At 37.1% G+C, this 18,727-nt stretch overlaps 2 protein-coding genes across 4 annotated transcripts in view; one reads left to right on the top strand and one right to left on the bottom strand.

Annotated features, from left to right (window-relative positions):
- Nucleotides 1-3,507, bottom strand: part of LOC124168758 (CDK5 and ABL1 enzyme substrate 2) — an 82,327-nt gene extending 78,820 nt beyond the window's left edge. For all 3 annotated transcript variants that reach the window (XM_046547029.1, XM_046547031.1, XM_046547030.1), the window contains exon 1: nt 3,064-3,507. In XM_046547029.1, coding sequence (XP_046402985.1) covers nt 3,064-3,485 — 422 coding nt within the window. In that variant the 5' untranslated portion in view covers nt 3,486-3,507. The remainder of the gene's footprint in view (nt 1-3,063) is intronic.
- A 199-nt stretch (nt 3,508-3,706) lies between these two features.
- LOC124168680 (E3 ubiquitin-protein ligase mib1-like) overlaps nt 3,707-18,727 on the top strand; it is a 288,747-nt gene continuing 273,726 nt past the window's right edge. Inside the window, exons 1-6 of the mRNA XM_046546947.1 lie at nt 3,707-3,871; nt 4,158-4,299; nt 4,649-4,820; nt 7,241-7,475; nt 10,081-10,200; nt 18,072-18,226. Coding sequence (XP_046402903.1) covers nt 3,770-3,871; nt 4,158-4,299; nt 4,649-4,820; nt 7,241-7,475; nt 10,081-10,200; nt 18,072-18,226 — 926 coding nt within the window. The 5' untranslated portion in view covers nt 3,707-3,769. The remainder of the gene's footprint in view (nt 3,872-4,157; nt 4,300-4,648; nt 4,821-7,240; nt 7,476-10,080; nt 10,201-18,071; nt 18,227-18,727) is intronic.

Here is an 18,727-nt window from a genome sequence, read left to right as displayed (position 1 = left end):
TCGCGAATGAACCGTCATGCGCATGATCATTCAGTGAAAATTAGAACATATTGTTTTTTGCTCGCATGATCCTGTGATCATTCATCGTGATCATTCACCGTGTATGGCGGCCTTTACTTTCTCTTTGGGACAGAAAAAATGATCGTATGATTCAGGCTTCTGTTACGACGATGGATCGATAATATTAGGGGGGTCAAGATGATTGTAAGGTTAGGTCCTTTTGATATAAGACCACCTCAAGGTATTTTGTACTCGAATGCACACGAGCAATAAATATACGACGGTGAATCACAACCATCGGACCATGCGTCCGTGCAAAATTAATCGCACTAATTCAGACTGCGGTACTTCACGTTTTCTCTGTTTTCCTCATTACGGGGAGCTGATACCTCCTTTTCTTTAAGGCCCCGCTTCTTGATCAGGCAGAAACGAGACCGAGCGAATCCGATACGGTTTTTGAACGGGGAAAGTGAGGGGCCCCACGTTTAAGAGGCCCCGAAACTTTTTCCGCGGGCCCCATCCCTCCGGCAATGCGGGTCATCTGAAGGAGTGCGGCATAGCGGGGTCACTCAACCCCCACACATTTTCCCTTCTATTCGATAAACCGCAACTGGGCATTCGCCGACTTAAGAGCGCAGGTGCTGAGGCACGCACACGAACTCCTCAATGCGGTCACACACTATGTAAAATACTCCTGAAGAAGAAAAACGGCGTTTTCCACGACAATATTTAATAAATTGCTGCCAAGACTGAGAGAATCCGGCTTTCTTTCCATAAAATTCCCGTACTTTTAGCATACGTCTCATTTTCCCGTCCTTTAATTACGTGAAACAACAACCATGCGAATCAGGCAAAAAAGAGCGCTCTAAAATATCTCAGCAGGAGTTGAAAATTAATGACATTAAATTTTTTCATACCGTAAAACCTATTGTATTGTAACATAACTTTAGAAATAAGTATTCGAGATGAAAGATTACATGCCGGGACGAATGGAATATGGTATACATATATAATAAGCAAATATTTCACGAAATAAACATTAGTGTAATAAAATTTACCTATTTAATCGTACCACAACTTTATAAATAACAATTCGGGATGTAGAATCGCACGCCGAGCGGAATGCGCGAAAATATGGAATATATAATAAGCATATATTATTTCGCGAATCTCACCATTACGACAGTAACGCTGGGGGAAGAAAAATAGCACCTCAAGAATCACAAAAAAATCCCACGTGCATCACGTAATACCTTCCGCCTCGCAATAGTAAAATAAGTAATCCCTACCCCCACGCCGCAGTAAATAATAACGAGAGGTCGATAATGAAAGTGACGGCGAAAAACAAATTTACGCAATATAAGAGTTCACGCGGTTAAAGATGTCATGTACGATCGATCGATCTTCAGTCACAGCTTTGCGACAGTGCGGTCGTGTCCGTTTTTTTACCTAACATGAACGCTATTTCTGAGACTAATCCTAACTCCCAGGCAGGGTTGGATTAGTCCAAGAAATTGATCGGGCGTATGTTTCCCCCGAAGGAGTGAACATATGTTTTCTCGCACTCTATAGAGCATAACTAGCAATTAGTGAGGCGACCGGAAAGCATTTAAATAACGTCCACTTAACGAGACCAAATAAATTATGCCTTCGGATACATTCTTCCTCCTCGGCTGATTTTCTCTATCGATCTACTCGTGAAATTCGCTTCCACGTAATCTGTCTGAAACTTTCATTTTAAGCCTAAGGGCAACGGGATGTCGAATTAGAAAAGATGGATCGCTCTATTTTCCGGAAATAAATACAATAAACCATAGCTCAAGTAATACAGAAAATTACAACACTAAAAACCTTGCAATTTGTTTCCACTCCGATTTAATCAATCCCTGGGTTTAAATACATATTAAGTACGATTCCGTATCAATCCTTACTACTTTACTTACTACTCATAACTCCATATGCACTTTCACTTTCTTCCAACTCTGACTAATTGCGATGACACCCTGCACGCTGACCTCTCTGTGTTTATCATACAGACGATGCCGAAAAATCAATTGTTAACGAAGTGCGGTCAATACAGCATACTGGCAGTTTTATTCAATGGGTATTTATCAGTGTAACTTATCACTCACACACAGTTATTATAGTGAGTCAACACAAGAGACGGTGAAAGGTATCGACCGGCTGTGGAGTGCTAATGCTGCAGTTGCATGCTCAAACGTGTTCTTAATATTGCTGATATATAAGATCATCAGCCCTTCATAGGAAACAAAACCTTAGAATATAATAACATAGCGATGCACTATTTTATCTCAAATAAAGGGTTGCATGAGGGCAGGACGCGGAGTACTAAAATCAATAGAAGCTCGTTAATAATAGTATGACCAGCGGGTGCTATGCAAAACAATCAAACATTTTTCAGTATGGATGAAATTCAGTCCGAAAATTTCAGGATTCTTTTCTCGATTCAACAGAAATTAATTGAGGAAAATAATAACAAAGCTAGCAATTGGTATGAATGAAATGCTCCAGCTTTTGATTTCAATAACACTTCATGAAAGAATGGCGGCTCTACGGTATTAAGACCTGCTGGTGATCTTAAAACATCTCTGCATTACCAAATACCCTGATTGACTCGTCTTCAATGCAATGAAGCTGTTTAATAACTATTTAGGTTCGTGATTAACTGGTAACCTAAGGAATTACACTTGGGGATATTGCTGCATTCATCTATCGGTGCAGAAGTGAAGGGGGCGTAAACAATATGAATACCGGCTAAGATAGGACAAGACGAAGTATTCACAATTAAAACATAGGAATATTAAACCCCTCTGTCTTAAATTACTTTAGCTGAATTAAGAACGGGAGTCATCGCTTAACTATCCCAGAGACCGATTCCCAAAGGCCACATGTAATCAAAATAAAAATAACAAGCAATCAAAATATCACTTTCATAGAAATTCAGCATCTCCTGCATTGTGACTACTTGAATGAACGAATATGAGGAACCTATCTAGATAGATAATGAGGTGAATCACCTCCAGTTCATCAAGCACTGCTCACCTTTCACGGAATGCAGATGGAGGTATTGGACCCGAATTGCGGTTCGCCGTCTGATCTTGATCTAGCTGCAGTTTCGATGGTGTCAGTGTTGTTTCACTTGCATTTGAATCTGAACTTGACTGATGTCCAGGGCTTTTACCAATGTTAGGTGGAGAATTTTGCCGCACTTTTCGGTTCGTCCTGGATCCACACGATCCCACCGCATCGCGTTTGTTTACATTTTCTGAGTCGCTCTGGCACTGTTCATCCTCGTTTCCTTCTTGGTCTACGCCAGAAATGATTTCATACTTTGTGAGAGCACCATTCCTTGTCAGAAGAGATAATTTAGTATCCCTGTGGGTTCCGTCTAGTGATATGTTCGATAAAAAAGTCAAAGCTGCAATTCTACGGCGAGAACGATTGCGCTTAAGAGAAGTTGCCATTACTGAATGAGAGTAGACGACAGCGAACGCAGCGATCCAAGTCAAATTTAAGTCAAAGCATAAACTAAATGCCCTTAAATATACATATTTGTAATAAATTATAGTTGAAAATAAACAAAATAATAACTACGATAGACTCATATTGTTTAAATAATGCTAAATACGATATTTAAAAGCATTGTTTTCATAGATGTAAAAGTTAACTTCCGGTATTTCCGGTTCGAAAGAAAACATCGGAACGGGCCGTATATGTTTCGTTTAAGTGAGAATTTATGACATAAATTATGGAAGTGGGGGCGGGTGCTGGTTCTAGAACCACTAGATTTATGATGGAAGGTGTGGGAGCAAGGGTGATCCGGGGGATTGATTGGAAGTGGGGTAAACAGGTTAGTTTGTTGCATTTTGAATTTTGCCAAAAACGGCACCCTCTCATAAAAAGCATGCTTTACGGAATTACTACCACTGGCATTTCATTTCGTCCTTCAGATAATACCTTGGCATCCTTAGAAATTAAATACAATTGATTTTAGTGAATGTCAACTAGAGGTTTTCAAGTTATAGTCAAATGATTTTGAACTCTTCATGGAGGGATCATGACTTCCAGGTGTTTTTTTCAGGTAAATAGCATAATTATGGATTAATTCTGACAATTTTACTTTCTATTTCGTCTAGGATGGCGGTGAAGGTCATGTTGGCACCGTCAGAAATTTTGAATCTCCTGAAGAAGTAGTTGTGGTTTGGGATAATGGAACCGCTGCTAATTATAGATGTTCAGGGCCCTACGATCTAAGGATATTGGATAGTTCTCCTACAGGTAATTAATGGGATTTTTGCATCCCGTCTCGAAGCCATTCTATCTAATTTTGTGTTATCATTGTAAGTTAAGCTGTTACATTCAATTGGTATCACAAACACCATTTGGCGTAAGTAATAACCAATTATCCTCATGTTTGAAATGGTATGTACTCCTGAATTGAAAACCTGACATTTCCTAAATTTATATCCTTTTCCTACGTAATATCAACATAAATTTCTGTCTACTTATGGGCGGTGACTTATGCCGTTACCTTGGTTTTGACAACTGCTGTCAAACACCTTTATTAAGTTTATGGGTACTCTAGTCTCATAATTACTTACCATCTCCGCTATTTTCTTTTTATCAGGTGTAAAACATGACGGAGCAATGTGTGACACCTGTCGCCAGCAACCGATTTTTGGAATTCGTTGGAAGTGTGGGGAGTGTGGCAACTATGACTTATGCTCAACATGCTATCATGGAGACAAGCATAACTTAAGGCACCGTTTCTTTCGCATCACAACTCTTGGGAGTGAAAGGTGATAAAGCCGGTTTATTCTCATTGTTTACCTAATACGTGATATCCAAGTGTTTATACTGGTTTTTGTGATTATATGAAAGTCTATTTCTGAAATTAGTGTTAATATGATTTAGTGTTACTCCCCGCAATAAGTAAATTGAACCAATACTTCACCAGCTATGAAATAGAAAGCTTTCATTTTTAATAACAGAAAAAAACCTAGCCAAGGGTTGGTAACATATTTCACGGTTAAGGGTTAAATATTAAAATTGGAATGGCTATGTGGTGTGCAGGGAGTAGCATAGTCCTTAAATATTTTAACTGATGAATAATAATAGAAGTGAAAAATTGATTGTTTTTATTCTTGCCATGACCAGTCATTTCTTAAAAGATTTAATAAGCAACAGGTATGACGTATGATTTTTTCAAGGAGATGTAAGATTGCTGATCCCTTATCTTAGCAATTTTTTGCTAACATATACCAAGCTGAATGTAATGCATTAGTATTCATAGTTAAATTTTATTCTTTTATTGTTGGCTGAGACAGATTAAATATTTTAAATAGTGCAAATCTTCTTTTGAAGTTAAAAGTGTCTATATCCTTTCCATCATTAATTTTCCTATAACTGTGTTATGTACATCACAACCTAGTCACAATTTTAATATTTTGTATGTAAGATATTGTGAAGGGGAACATACCATTAGCATAAGACTATTTTCATCTAAAGAAATTCTTTAGTGAACCGCTAAAGTGTTCAGTTGCAGAAAAATGCAAGTATAATTCCCAGGAATGGTTGAATGGGTATATTGAGTGTGTATGGGTATTTTCATAGAAATGGAGTTCTTGACGAATTACTTGAAATCTTGTTCACTTCTTAAAGTTACATATCGTGACCCAGGTCAATGTGTGATTATTCCACCAATCAGTGGTGTCATGGCAAAATTAGTGGTGCCAGAACCCACTTTCCTTAACTTTTTTACAGGTGAAATATTACTGTGTGTGATTTTTTATTTAAAAATTATATTTGTAAATGTATTTGCCTTTGTTTACATATTTTATTCTGAAATTGATAATTCTTTCCTCATGTGAGGCTGCGTTTGGATGAAGTGAGGTGGGAAATTTCTTATAAGTACAGTCTGGTTTTTTTTGCCGTGGCCGTACACACTGGTTTTCGTCCAGTACAATGATTCACCCAAGCAATTCCCCTAACCACTAATTTTTCAGCCAATATAGAATAAGCAAATCAAAAACATTTTTGCTCTGGTTACGAATGAAATTTTGATGCATCAAAATTGATAAAAGTGGTATTTGACCACCATGTCTTTTCTTAACTGGTGCCGGAACAGAGTTCTGGCACCATGACACCACTGCCTCCAATCACAGCTAAGGCTGCTCATCAATAATGAAATTTATCTTAGGTGCCTTTTGGTAGTTTTTTGTGCTATCATGCGGGCATTGCTATATCCCTTGCAATTGGCTAGACTTGACTGAAAGTTTAGCTTTTCTTTTCTTAGAAATATAGTTGTTTTGATGAATTTCCCTCAAAAAGTGACATTTTCATATGCAGGTAAAAACATTTATGATGAATGAGTCATTATAATAGTAAGGTAGTTAGGTAGTGGCGCTGACTCCATGGGGCCTGAGGGGGCCCGAGCCCCCTTAAAAATTAGTTATGGGTGTGAGGAAAAAGTGTCAGGCTTGTCGATTTTCCCCAGAATGTCCAGATATCAAGATTTGAGTTATCAGGGTTCTAATGTTGATCATATAACTCTTCTAAAATGCTTAAAAATTTAAAACTCACTACTTATAAAATTTCCCAGGGCAAGATCCCCCCAATAATTTTTGTAAGTCGGCATCCCTGTAGTTTGTACACCACTTAAATCCTTAAAGTTGTGAATATGGCTCAATGGTGTTCCAAATTGCCGCTTACCTCCAAGTTTGAAGTTCACAAGTTTGCCTCGTTTTGAAATTTTTCTTGTACTTAAAAAGCACACAATCAATATATTTATTACACCTTAAATCAATTTAGTTATTAATTTTTACATCTACCTTTAGAGCATTAAGTGAATGTAGTATTATGATTGATCAGTGTTTTTGTGCTATTATCTAGTTGAGGATAGGGAAACGTGAAAAGCTCTAATTTATATTTCTCTGTGGTGCATAAGAATATTAGCATAATTGGGTAGATAATTTTTCTACTATTCAGTATACCAATTGATAATGAAAATTTAAAGGGCTTGAAGGTTGTACCGAATTTATTTTGCATCCAGTCATGGTTTATTCTTTGCTTGATCGTCAAACCCATGCAAACAAAGTAGAACATTAATCTAAATCGTCAAGTCCCAGTGTTGCCTGTGAATTTGTTAAAACAACACTGCTCTAATGCTTTTCTATTTTAGAGGAATTCTTCATGAATTTGTATTCTCATTTGATTCAAGGGTTTTGCTTGAGCCACGGCGAAAGAGCAAGAAGATAGCTGTCCGAGGGATATTCCCAGGTGCTAGAGTGGTGCGAGGCGTTGATTGGCAATGGGAAGACCAGGATGGAGGAAATGGACGAAGAGGGAAAGTTAACGAAATCCAGGACTGGTCAGCTGCCAGCCCACGGTCAGCTGCATATGTCATATGGGACAATGGAGCAAAGAATCTCTACAGAGTCGGCTTTGAGGGAATGGTTAGTATGGCTCTTATAGTGGATATTTTTTTCCCGAGTAAAAAAAAAGATAAAGCATTAGGGGAATATCATTCCACATAATGGATTACTAAGGTCTGTTCACTTTATCTTTGCGGGTGAGCTGGTGTGGCTTAACCGAGTTGGGGTGAGAGGAGGGAAAGTTTATCTATACGTGACTTTCCCTCTTCCATTCAGCAGACAGTAGGCGTGGCCTAGCACTTCGGAATTTCAGTCGCTCTCAGACCTCCGTCGCGTCAACTTTGTGAATCTGCTAGCTGTGTTGCCAAATCTCGCGCGTTCTCTTGGTGCTCTTCGATTCTTCCATTTAAATCCAACTTATAACTTACTATTCCTTATTCTTCCACTTCGATCCTTTTCCATCGCCTTTCCAGAAAATTTTTATTCACCTTTTGCATTCCCATCAGCACCGACTCCCTCCCTCCACCTAATCCCTCTCAGTACTTTTCCGATCCCTTTATTACCAAACCCTAACCCTTTTCCTCAACTCCGCATTTACTTTTGGGTATTACAACCTATATGGTTTTGTATACCTCTGATTTAAAAGAATAAAATCCGAGCATGTTTATTGAAGGCTCCGAAAGTGACTCCGAAAATTAAGACACTGACGGGAGGTAAGACGAGGAGGTTGATTTATTAGCCACACCACTCCAGCAATAAGTTACAAAATAAATTATTTAATAAAATACCCGTCGTACTACTTTTCTCCATTCTTTTTGCATCCTCATCCTCACGAATTCCCTTGCAATCCCCGTTTATCAGAATGTTACGCTTATGTATGCCTTTCACCAGCGGTCTCGCATTTAGCGGACAATATCCTGGCTTCTGAGATGGGATTATCCTCAATCCCCTCGAAATAAGTAGCTATACATACATAGTATTCATTGTTTCGCCACCGGGCCCAAAATATCTTTGGCCACGTATGAGTCACACCTTTTCAGTGGGACACTAGGGCGCCTGTGTACATTTGGCAACGTTAAGGTCGCTCCTGCTCTCTCTCTCGGTTCAACCCCTTCCCCTTCAGCGAGGCCCCTCCCCCTTCAGCGAGGCCCTCCGATAGTGTCCGGGATCTCACGAAAGCTGACCCGCAGAGATAAAATAAACAGATAATATCCTAGGATGGACTGTTGCCCTCTCTTTCTTCCCATCTTCTTTTCCTGCTAGTTCCTTTAGGTGTGATTTCTTTGTCTTTTTAATGGGCCTCAATAAATCAAGATTGATTTATGGAAGGCATGAATGATTAATATAGTTTAATTCTTAACAAGAAAAATTAACTGAATAGTTAAAGGGCATTTATAAAACAAAATAGCGTACACCTAGTGCCAACTATCATTCTTCTGCAAAACTATTGTTGTTGGGGCTGAGGTCCCTGTGAGGTGCTTCCTCTTTTGGGTTTTCAATTTCCAAGAATGGATTCCGGGACACCCTTTCATTCACTCCCCCATTGGCTCACTGTTGTATCTTCAATAATTTGACCATTTTCACTATTTTTCCTCCAGCAAATATTTAATGCTATTTTTCAAGGAAAGTTTGCAATTTTAGAGAGATGGATTAGAAATTTATGGCAATTTTTGTCCATATAAGAGAAATATTGGTGTCTATGTTCACAAGTGGGAGTGCCATGTATTTGAGGTTTTATGCTTGTACAACTCCATATCTTTCTGCCATGGAATTGCATGTAGTCCCAAAGTCAGAGATCTCTGTGAAAAGAGGTTTCACTGCATTATCTTTTCATGGCGTGCTATGAATTAGTAATCTATAAACTCTTGGTGTTGTGACTTTGTTAAGTCGAACTTCTTTGACTTGATTGTGTTAAAGGCTGCGTAATGTTGTATCTTGATCTTACCTGTTTCAATTTTTCCACTAGTTTTTTATTTTCAGCTTTCAGATATTGGTAATTGTTAATATTAATTATTTGGTTAGTACATGATTGTTTGACGTTTTTCATTTCTGATGATTTAAAAAAATTGATGTTTCTTAGTTTATTCCATCTATGTATTTTATGTGTATTCTTTAGCTCCATTATGCTACAGTTCTTTAAACTACTGTCAATTATGACTACGTAGGTTTCTGCGGTGTTCAGGTTCCAATTTCTCCATGTTTCCGGTGCAATCGCGTGGGTTTGTTGGTGATGACAACAGTTTTGCTGGCACTGCTGGTGGTTCTTCTAATGGTTCTTCTAATGGTTCTTCAGAAAGAGGAAGACATTTTTACTCATAAAATCTATGAGTTATTTTAAAGAAAATGGTACACATACAGCTACACGGCCAATTTAAAGTGCACTTATAGCAAATTATCCTTTGCCTTATGCTTTAGTAAGTAAAATAATAATAAAAATTGGTCTTAAATCCATTAACAGGATCTGTTTGTGAAAGCTGAAAGAATAGGGAGGGATTCTGCTCATAGTTCAGCACTATGATGGCATGAAAATAGATAAATGGAAAATATTACAACCTATATTACGTGAAAGTTTATTTTCAGAGCCATTGAGATGTCAATGACTTCTTGCTCTTTTTTATCTGTATAATAGTGTGATATTTATCTTTCTGTATGTTTATCTCATACGCATACTTTTCTAACCTTCCAGGCGGACCTGAAAGTAGTGAATGATGCAAAAGGAGGAACCGTGTACCGAGATCATCTGCCTTTGCTTGGAGAACATTGTCCTGGTCGCTCTGGTTCTCACTTGCTTCAAATCGGAGATCAGGTAACAATCAGGTTACCCTTCACATCCTTACAATATTATGGACATGTCCAAATGGGTTGCTTTTTCCACTCTAATGCACCCAAAGCTTAACCCTCACTTTCTATTGTTAATCTTTTCCGGAGGACTGATCGTAAATTAATTTATCCTAATTAATAATTAATCGTAGCGGGCATAACTTGGTGGAAATCCATAATCGCAGGAATAGAAGGATTAAAAACTTTGCTATTTTACCATAGTAATTTATTGACACCGACTATGCTTTCGTTTCAACTTATAGAGTAACATTATCAAGGTAAAAAATGCTGGTAAATTGACAGTACATATAGCAGAATGTTGGGTGGGGAAAAAACCGGGAGCCATTGGTTATGGGGAGGTAAGGGTTGGGGTTGGAGCTGGGTTTGGCGTCACTGTGGGTGGGGTGGGTGGAGGGGTGGATGAGTAAGGGGGAAAGTGGGCGAGGGGGGAGCGAGAAGGATAAAAGTGGTCGTTAACCGGGTACGAGTCCCTGTGGCTTAAAGTTTCCAGCTCTTCCAAGGCGTCTAATCTCCGTCCTTTCTTCTCAAAGTGCAGAATAGTAGGGATGAATCACTAATGTGCCCCATGTTGATAAGGTGTTTTGCAAATTGTGAGTGATCTTTCCCCTGTCTATGACACATCTGGTGCTCGGTCACCCAGATGGAAAAACTCCTCCCTGTTTGGCTGATGTAAATCGCCAAATTCCATCTACAGGAAAGAATGCTATTCCGACGCCATCATCCACGAGAGCTCCAGACACCATATTCAACAAAATACAGCTGCCCTCAAATCGTTGATACATAGGTTATGCCACATTCCCATGTCGGAAAGTAACATGGCGAATGAACTCCGTACCATAAAAGACCAACCAACCCTGTCTAAACTTATCGCTTTCCAGGGGACTTCTACTAATGTTAACTGCTTTTGATAAAAAAACGCTATCCGGGTAATGAAAGAGACAAACTTGACTGGGGTTCAAAATATTTTGGGGGTGAAAATCGAAAAATAAACTTAGAAAACCAATGAAATTACCGTTTTTCTTAGCTTTTTATTTCATATGTTATCGTAGATAATAGAAAAGTTTTTGAGGGATGGATACACTGTTCACCACCCCCACCCCCTTTTGAAAAGAAAATAAAAGACGGGAAGGGGGATATAGGAGGTGGTGTAAAGAGCTGCCACAAAAATCTGGATACAAATCAGATTTTTCAGAATATTATTGTAACAGCATTTGGGGGCTCATGATTTGACTTTGCTGTTCGGGGTTGGTTTCCCCAATTTAGGGATCCCTCGTAAAAATGGAGGTTGATAGAAAAAAACAGAGGTCATTTTCAGATTCAGCGACCCAAAATTAGTCAGAAACACCCTAAATTGTAGCCGAGCATTTTTTTGAACTTTTTTTGCAGAACAGTGTTAAGCAATCTGCCTTCAAAGAAGCGTTGTACTTACTTACAGGCACCTAATTTTCAACTTCTGCAATGCGGCAACTTCTATGACGTTTACTTAGTATCAAAAAATTCTCTGTTGCCTCTTCTACATAATTAGTGCAAGAAACTTAGTACATACCAGTACAAATACCCTATTAACATGAAAATTTTAATCATAATCATTAGCAATTTACATGATTTTTTGATATAACTAATAACTTCAGGCTTTACTTTGTGAAACCTCTCCATATTGGAAGTAAGGAAATACGAAACCCGGGTCGTGCCCATAATTAAATAACAGTGAACCTTACTAAGTTTTATTTCCTTACTTCCAATGATTTTTTGAATCTGACGTTTGTGTATTGCATATGCATTCTATGTCTACTGGTAGTTAATTTGACCTGATCAGATTGTGTGCATGGTGCAACCTGACTATTGTAATCTTGCTAAGAGGCCCAAAAAAGATTTCAGAGATAGAGAACTTGTGAACTCCCTCCCTAGAGCCAAAACATTCCATATGTTCCACATTCCATATTCCGTATGTTCATAGTGTGAGCTAACTTCCTATTCGTTCCAGAACAAGGCTCAGAGAGTGGTGCCACAAGGTGGCTAGTCTAAACCCTATGCAGAGGAATTTTCAAACGTTCTGAATTTCTAGTTTTCTGAGTTTCTGGATTCCAGATTTGAGGTCTTGAATCTGTCAGGGTTCTCACTCAACCATGAAAACCGTAAAACCGTGAATTTCGTCTGCCGTGAAAAAACCTGGAAAAAGCCGTGAATTTTGCCATGAAACCTTAAAAATATCTCAATTTTTATAATAATATTGCGATTGACTGATCAAATTCGATATGGAAATCATGTTTCAAGGTCAGGCACGCGCAGACTCTAAGTTACGCATTTCTCTACACACGAATATTCGAAGTATAGTAATTGGTTTGAACTATATGACAACACATTGACTGATATTTTCCATTTTAATGGCGGAAGTCTGTTATTTTGTCTAAGCGTTTCAATTTCAGTGATAGCTTGGGATGGACTTGTATTCGAAAAAGGACGAATGAAATAACTTGCATTTCTAATGGACCCAGAATGAACCATTTACGAAAATTATCTGATTTGTAACTCGAAGTTTGGTTCCCACACAAAATGAGGGCACATGCCGTATGCTTCGAAATATGAGTTTGTCATTGGAATTTTACTTAAGGAAACATTTATACGGCAAATAGGCTTTCAATTTATGGCAATAACTCTCAATAGACTACGTTCACCTCGCTTGAATTAATGTGAATAATGAAGTGCAAGTGAAAATAACGTGTTTCGGCATGTATTTATTTTGTCTTTATATATATTTCAAACCAAGTGCATTATAATTATATGAAATTGATTTTTTGATTTATTAAATTCTGTAAACAATTTTGTAAATATTTTCCGTGATCTCAGAAAGATTGGGTAAGGGAAATTTGGTTAATATGTGGTAATAACAACGTGCGCAAAAAACAATCTCTTGGTGAGGAATTAAAACAGGACTTCCGGGGTTCAGACGGAAGAAGGTCCAAAGGGCATTCGCATCTTAAAGGAGGCCATGGTACTCGGTGTCTGGGCAAGAGCGCGGTTGGGTTAGGCCTTCAGTTGGCCCTGAATTTTCCAAACGAAAGTTGACGTTATACCAGATATCACTTTTCATTGCTGCGTTTACATTCACGGCATCTGTTGCGTATGTTAATTTTTAGTTAATATACAGCTGGTGATTGTTCTATTGTAGACCTATAAACGGGCCATGAATTTGACGACATTGAGACCGTGAAAACTTGGGAAAAAAAAACGTGAAAACCTGGAAAAAACAGTGAATTTCATTATTTAGGTAGAGTGGGAACCCTGTCTGTATTTATGATTTTTATTTAAAGAAATCAGTTGATGTCTTTTCGGATTCTCTTTTGGTATTATTGGCATCATTTTTAGATCTCATTTCTCCTATCAAAAATAGATTGTTACTTTTTTGAAATATGAATACAACAGCATGTCTCCCACATGAAGATCCAACAATGTAAACTTATGAAATTTTCTTTGAAAAAATATCATTATTTTTTCTCTTAACTTGTGTGTGTGTTAGCAAATGATGGCATCTTGAAGAATGTGTTCTCTGCAAGTCGAGGTTAGTTAAAGTGTATACAAATCCAAAGTTTGAGTGTGACATACATTTCCCATCATTTCTTATTGAGTCGAATAGCGTGCACAAATTTTCCCATCTGAAGTCGGCCAAAAAATCTTTCACTTATACAGGTTCCTAGATTCTCACCTAAAGAGGCTTTAAAGGGTAAAAATGATGAGACCTGGTGTCGAGTCTCACTTATCCAGTTCTTGCTTTTTGGTCACTATCCCCTGGTGGGACACTATCTGCAGTTCAATTCCAAACATATTGTTCAAACCCCACTCCAGTTAATTTAATTGAACAGTATTTTGGTCGTTTGAAAGTATTCCAAAGATTAAATCTGCGTAATTTAGTGGAAGATTACAGCTTCGTCTGCTTACATATAAAATGGACAGCACCCACGGTTTAATTTGAAATGAGTTAACGTTTGAAAATAATTTTCACACTTTACCAATGAGTATTTTAATTTTCAAGGGTGGATGTATCCGAGTCCAGTGTGCCGTCATTTAAGGTTGTTTAACGTTCTTGCAAATACGACATTGACTTGCATATATAACGCCATAAAAGGAAAATCGGGTACAAAATTAAAAAGTTTTCCCCAGTCATTTATTTCTTTCGTGGGACGCAGGTAATCGTGTTTTGCGGCATTCACGTCTACCTTACCGTTTCCGACAATCCGTAAATAAGTTAAAGGAAATAAGTCCCTCAAATCTCTGAAAACGTCAGTCCGGTTGAAAAAAATGGGGTGGAATTGGCGTGTTAGTGTTATTTATGATATAGGTAACATCTAAAGTATCATTTTTGCAGTCAACCGTAATTTCTTTTGCACCCGGTCAACCCGGCGTACTTACCCAAGAAAAAAAAAAAAAAATTCCGTCACTTCAAAATGTAGAAGTTCAGGAATGAGTGCATAATAGGTGGGAGAGTATGATTTAAAAATTTTTCTACAGGTATGCGTTTACAATTTCCGCTCTTACGTGAAGGGGTTTATCGCTTCACCGGGGATCACGTTTCGGACGTCGGTCCGATCACGCCGCGGTAGTAATCGCTATTCATTTTTTTCGCGCCAAATTTAAGCCACTCCATCTGGAAGGAATGGCGACGTTTAACCAGTTAAACTATTTAAAGTTTTAATTTTTTGACGAAATTTTGTCCCTTTATAGGTCATTGGGATAATAATTTCCCACCCCCTGCTACAGTATATGAATTCTTTGCTTCCTCATGTAAATCCTGATTTTTATCCTTTGTTTGTCTCTCTGTCTTTGTAAAATTAATTTAAATGTATTTTAAAAGTTATTAATTAGACAGGAGCATTTTTCAAGTATTGAAAATTCCTTATTTTCATCTTTTTTCCTCAAAATCATGTTTCTGAGTTTTTTGCGCGATGAAATTGGTATTTATATTTTCCACTCTTTTAGTAATTGTCACTTATGAAATGAATCCTATTCAATTACGTTTTCTTTTATTCACTTTATATTTTTTATTTATAATAATTATTAATTTATTTTATAAATATTTTTACGAATATTTACAAGTTGTTGTTATTGTCATTATATCACAACTCAAGTTATTTCATCCTTTTCAATTATTCTAATATAATGTGCAATAACTCAAATAACAATTGTTGCAGCTATTACGTAACTATTGCGATTAGCGATTAGAGACTCTTGGGTAGCCTCTCCTCCCCGGACTCCGTCAAGTTGTGACGTCATTTTTTTTTCACGCGATAGACTAGACAAGCAGGCGAGACGACGGCTCTTTTTTTGGCTAGGTGAACCGCTTACTCGTTATCAGCTGTTGACAAATGTAGAGCTGGAGAGGAAATCTTCACGATATACGAGGGGGTAAAATGAAACTCAAATTATTTACATTGTATCGCTTGCACTCAACTGTGGTCGACTTGAAGAATATTCAGGTCTGCTAATTATCATTCAAACACTAAATGAGGCTAGTTTGTGTTCTTCTGAGATCGTAGCTACGAAAAGGACATTTCTCAGTAGGCTCATTTTGCAGCAGTCTTTCTCAGAAACTCACAAAGAGCAAAACCTCTGCTGCACAGTTGGAATAGAGATATTAGAAAATAGAGGATTATTTTCAAAGAGGTACGTTCATATTTTTACATGTCGATAACCAAAGTCTTTTCATAATTTTGTTGTTGACACGCAGTTATACATTACTTCGTTTCGTTTTATGAATATATGATTCCTCAAATTTTAGCAATGGAAAATTTATCGGCAAGAGAAATAGAGCTTGTACTACTGGAAATCACACATGATTAGGCATATAATGTAGTACATAGTACGATGCACAATCCAGAAAATCCTACTAAAGTTCTGAGGAGACGTAGCATTGACAACCGCGAAGAAGTGCCATGTACAGAGGCTATTGTGAATTACAATAAATATATGGGTGGAGTAGATTGTTGTTCAATACCTATAGTTGATAATAGAATAGTTGATCAATACCTATGTACATATGGTATCGGGATATAATCACGTCGATGGTGGGTGAAATGTTTTCACTATTTTTTGACTGCCATAGTGAATAGCTTTATTGTATCTAACAATACAGAAATACTGAAGAATAAGGGGCAAAAACACTTGAGTCATCTAAATTATAGGTCAAAATTGGTGAATGAACTAATTGGCAACTGTTGTTCTGAGAAAAAATTAGGTTATATGCCAATGAAAGGCTACGCAAAAAAGCGAAGAAGCTCAAGCGGTGCTGCAACAGTAAAAAATACATTTCAACTTATGAATGTAGGTTTGCATGTGCCTGAAAAATTGAAACATATTGGAGATGTGCAAGTTGTAGTACCAAAAAGAAAGAGAAAAGGAGCAACGTAATATGTAAAGAATGCAATCTGGCTCTGTGTAAGGACTGTTTCAGTCAATTTCACAAGTCGTGATGTGCAAAATTATATAATTTTTAGGAGTGAAAATTCATTTTTTTTCTTGTAAAGAATTTTGTAAATGCAGGATATAATAGTTCATTCACTCCCCCAATAAAACATTATATCTAAAATAATTTTTTTATATTTTTATCGGAAAGACTCAGCACAGAAAGGTTTATTATTGCACCAAAATGTATAAGGTGGAGTAATGATTGCCCCTTGAACGAAACGCAACCCTCAACGCGTGACACTTCAAGAGTTTTAATGTTAAATTTGCAACAAAAAACTAAGGAGGAAAAAATTGTGTAGGCAGTTATTTATTTATAAAATAATAATAAATCATTCAGCAAAAGATGATGGCTGTAGATAAAAATATAGAGGACATACTACGCTTACAAAATATCGCAATTTGTAAAAGTTTATTGTAAAAAAAAACATTTTGGGATAAAAATATAGAAAAAAATTTTTGATTCAATCATATAAAATATACATTATGCACCCCGCCAAATTTTGTAACTTTATTCAAATCGCAAGTCTTTTGACCGTTAAAGGGTTAAAGTTACCAAAACCGGTCAACGTCTAATATAGACGCTCTTTTTCTCAAATTATTATTTTTTTACAGTGTGGAGTACGTATTTTATGATTTCGGTTCTCCGAATACTTCATGGGTGCTTAGAATGAAAGGTCCGTGAGAACATGAATGCGCTTTGCCTAACGGTCAATAATTGTTTGAAAGTTATAACGATCTGCATTTGGAAATTTAAATTAATTTTGAGGTCGTTCATGTGCCTGTGAGTGCATTAGGTGAAAAGACCGATCTAATTCTCCATCCTGATTTAGGGTTCGATCTATAGCTATTGATATTTCTGTCGATGTTTAAAAGTGTTAGTATAATTTCGGTAAGAATATTTTTTATAATTAGTATAATTTTTTGTCTGTCATTCTTAGACATTTTGTACTCAATGGTATGTGTTGGAATTTCCTCTCGTAATGAGTTTGGAGAGGTTTAAATCATTGGACAATGGATGTAACCCTCAGTATGATCAATTTGCATTTCCAGCCCATGAAGGAATTTTACTTAATCTGTAGAAACGTTTGTTTATTAATTGAAGTGTTGCGGGCTAGTTTGAGATTATTTTTACATCAAAATTGTTTTGAATGTGTCCAGTGGTAGAATTTACATTAAGGATACACAATAAGCATATTCTTCTGACTCATGGTGATGTTATGATGTCCTTTTTCAAAATGACTTCCATACATAGAAAATCGTTGAGTCTTGCGATTGCTAGACCTAATTTTCAGGGTTTTTTTTGCATAAGACGTTATTTTATATTCCAAATGGACTAGATCGGTTATACCTATGTTGACTATTTTATTTGTTTTTCAGGTTAATGTTGATCTGGACTTGGAGATTGTTCAGTCATTGCAACATGGCCATGGTGGATGGATAGATGGAATGTTTGAGTGCCTTGGAACCACAGGAACCCTTGTTGGAATAGATGAAGACCATGATATGGTTGTGGCATATCCAAGTGGACACAGGTAAGAAATGTTCTTGTGAGTAATTAGTTTATGATTTGTATTAAGTTGTATTACTTGTGAAAAGTTAATACATAAATATATAAACACTTCTGTGTGATATGGATCTGCGTGTTTCGGAGAAACACTTCTATTAGAATATTTTTGGAGGAATTTGCAAATGCCATTTGCGTCATTTATTCAGGTCCAAAGTAGAAATTTATCAAATTTATTTGGTAGATGGAAGGGAAAGATAAGTTACATTGGAAAAAAATCTTCCTCGTTCAACCTTCCTCAATCATTTTCCTGTAAGTTTTAAATAATCAAACTCGAAAGTTTTCTTACACAAAATTGCTATGGGAAAACAATAACCTGGATAGTGCAGTCGTTTGCATAGTGGCCCTGGAAAGCCAAAGATCTGTGATTCCATTCTCGATCCAGGGGTATTTTTTCTCATGGAAATTCATGTGAATTTCACCGACACTCATCTAGTTTTGAAATATACCACATATACCACCAAGCGTG

The sequence above is a fragment of the Ischnura elegans genome, chromosome 12 (genome assembly GCF_921293095.1).
Source record: "Ischnura elegans chromosome 12, ioIscEleg1.1, whole genome shotgun sequence".
NCBI classification, from domain to species: domain Eukaryota; kingdom Metazoa; phylum Arthropoda; class Insecta; order Odonata; family Coenagrionidae; genus Ischnura; species Ischnura elegans.
The sequence above is the reverse complement of the archived record's forward strand: the minus strand, read 5'-3'. Positions and strand labels throughout refer to the sequence as shown.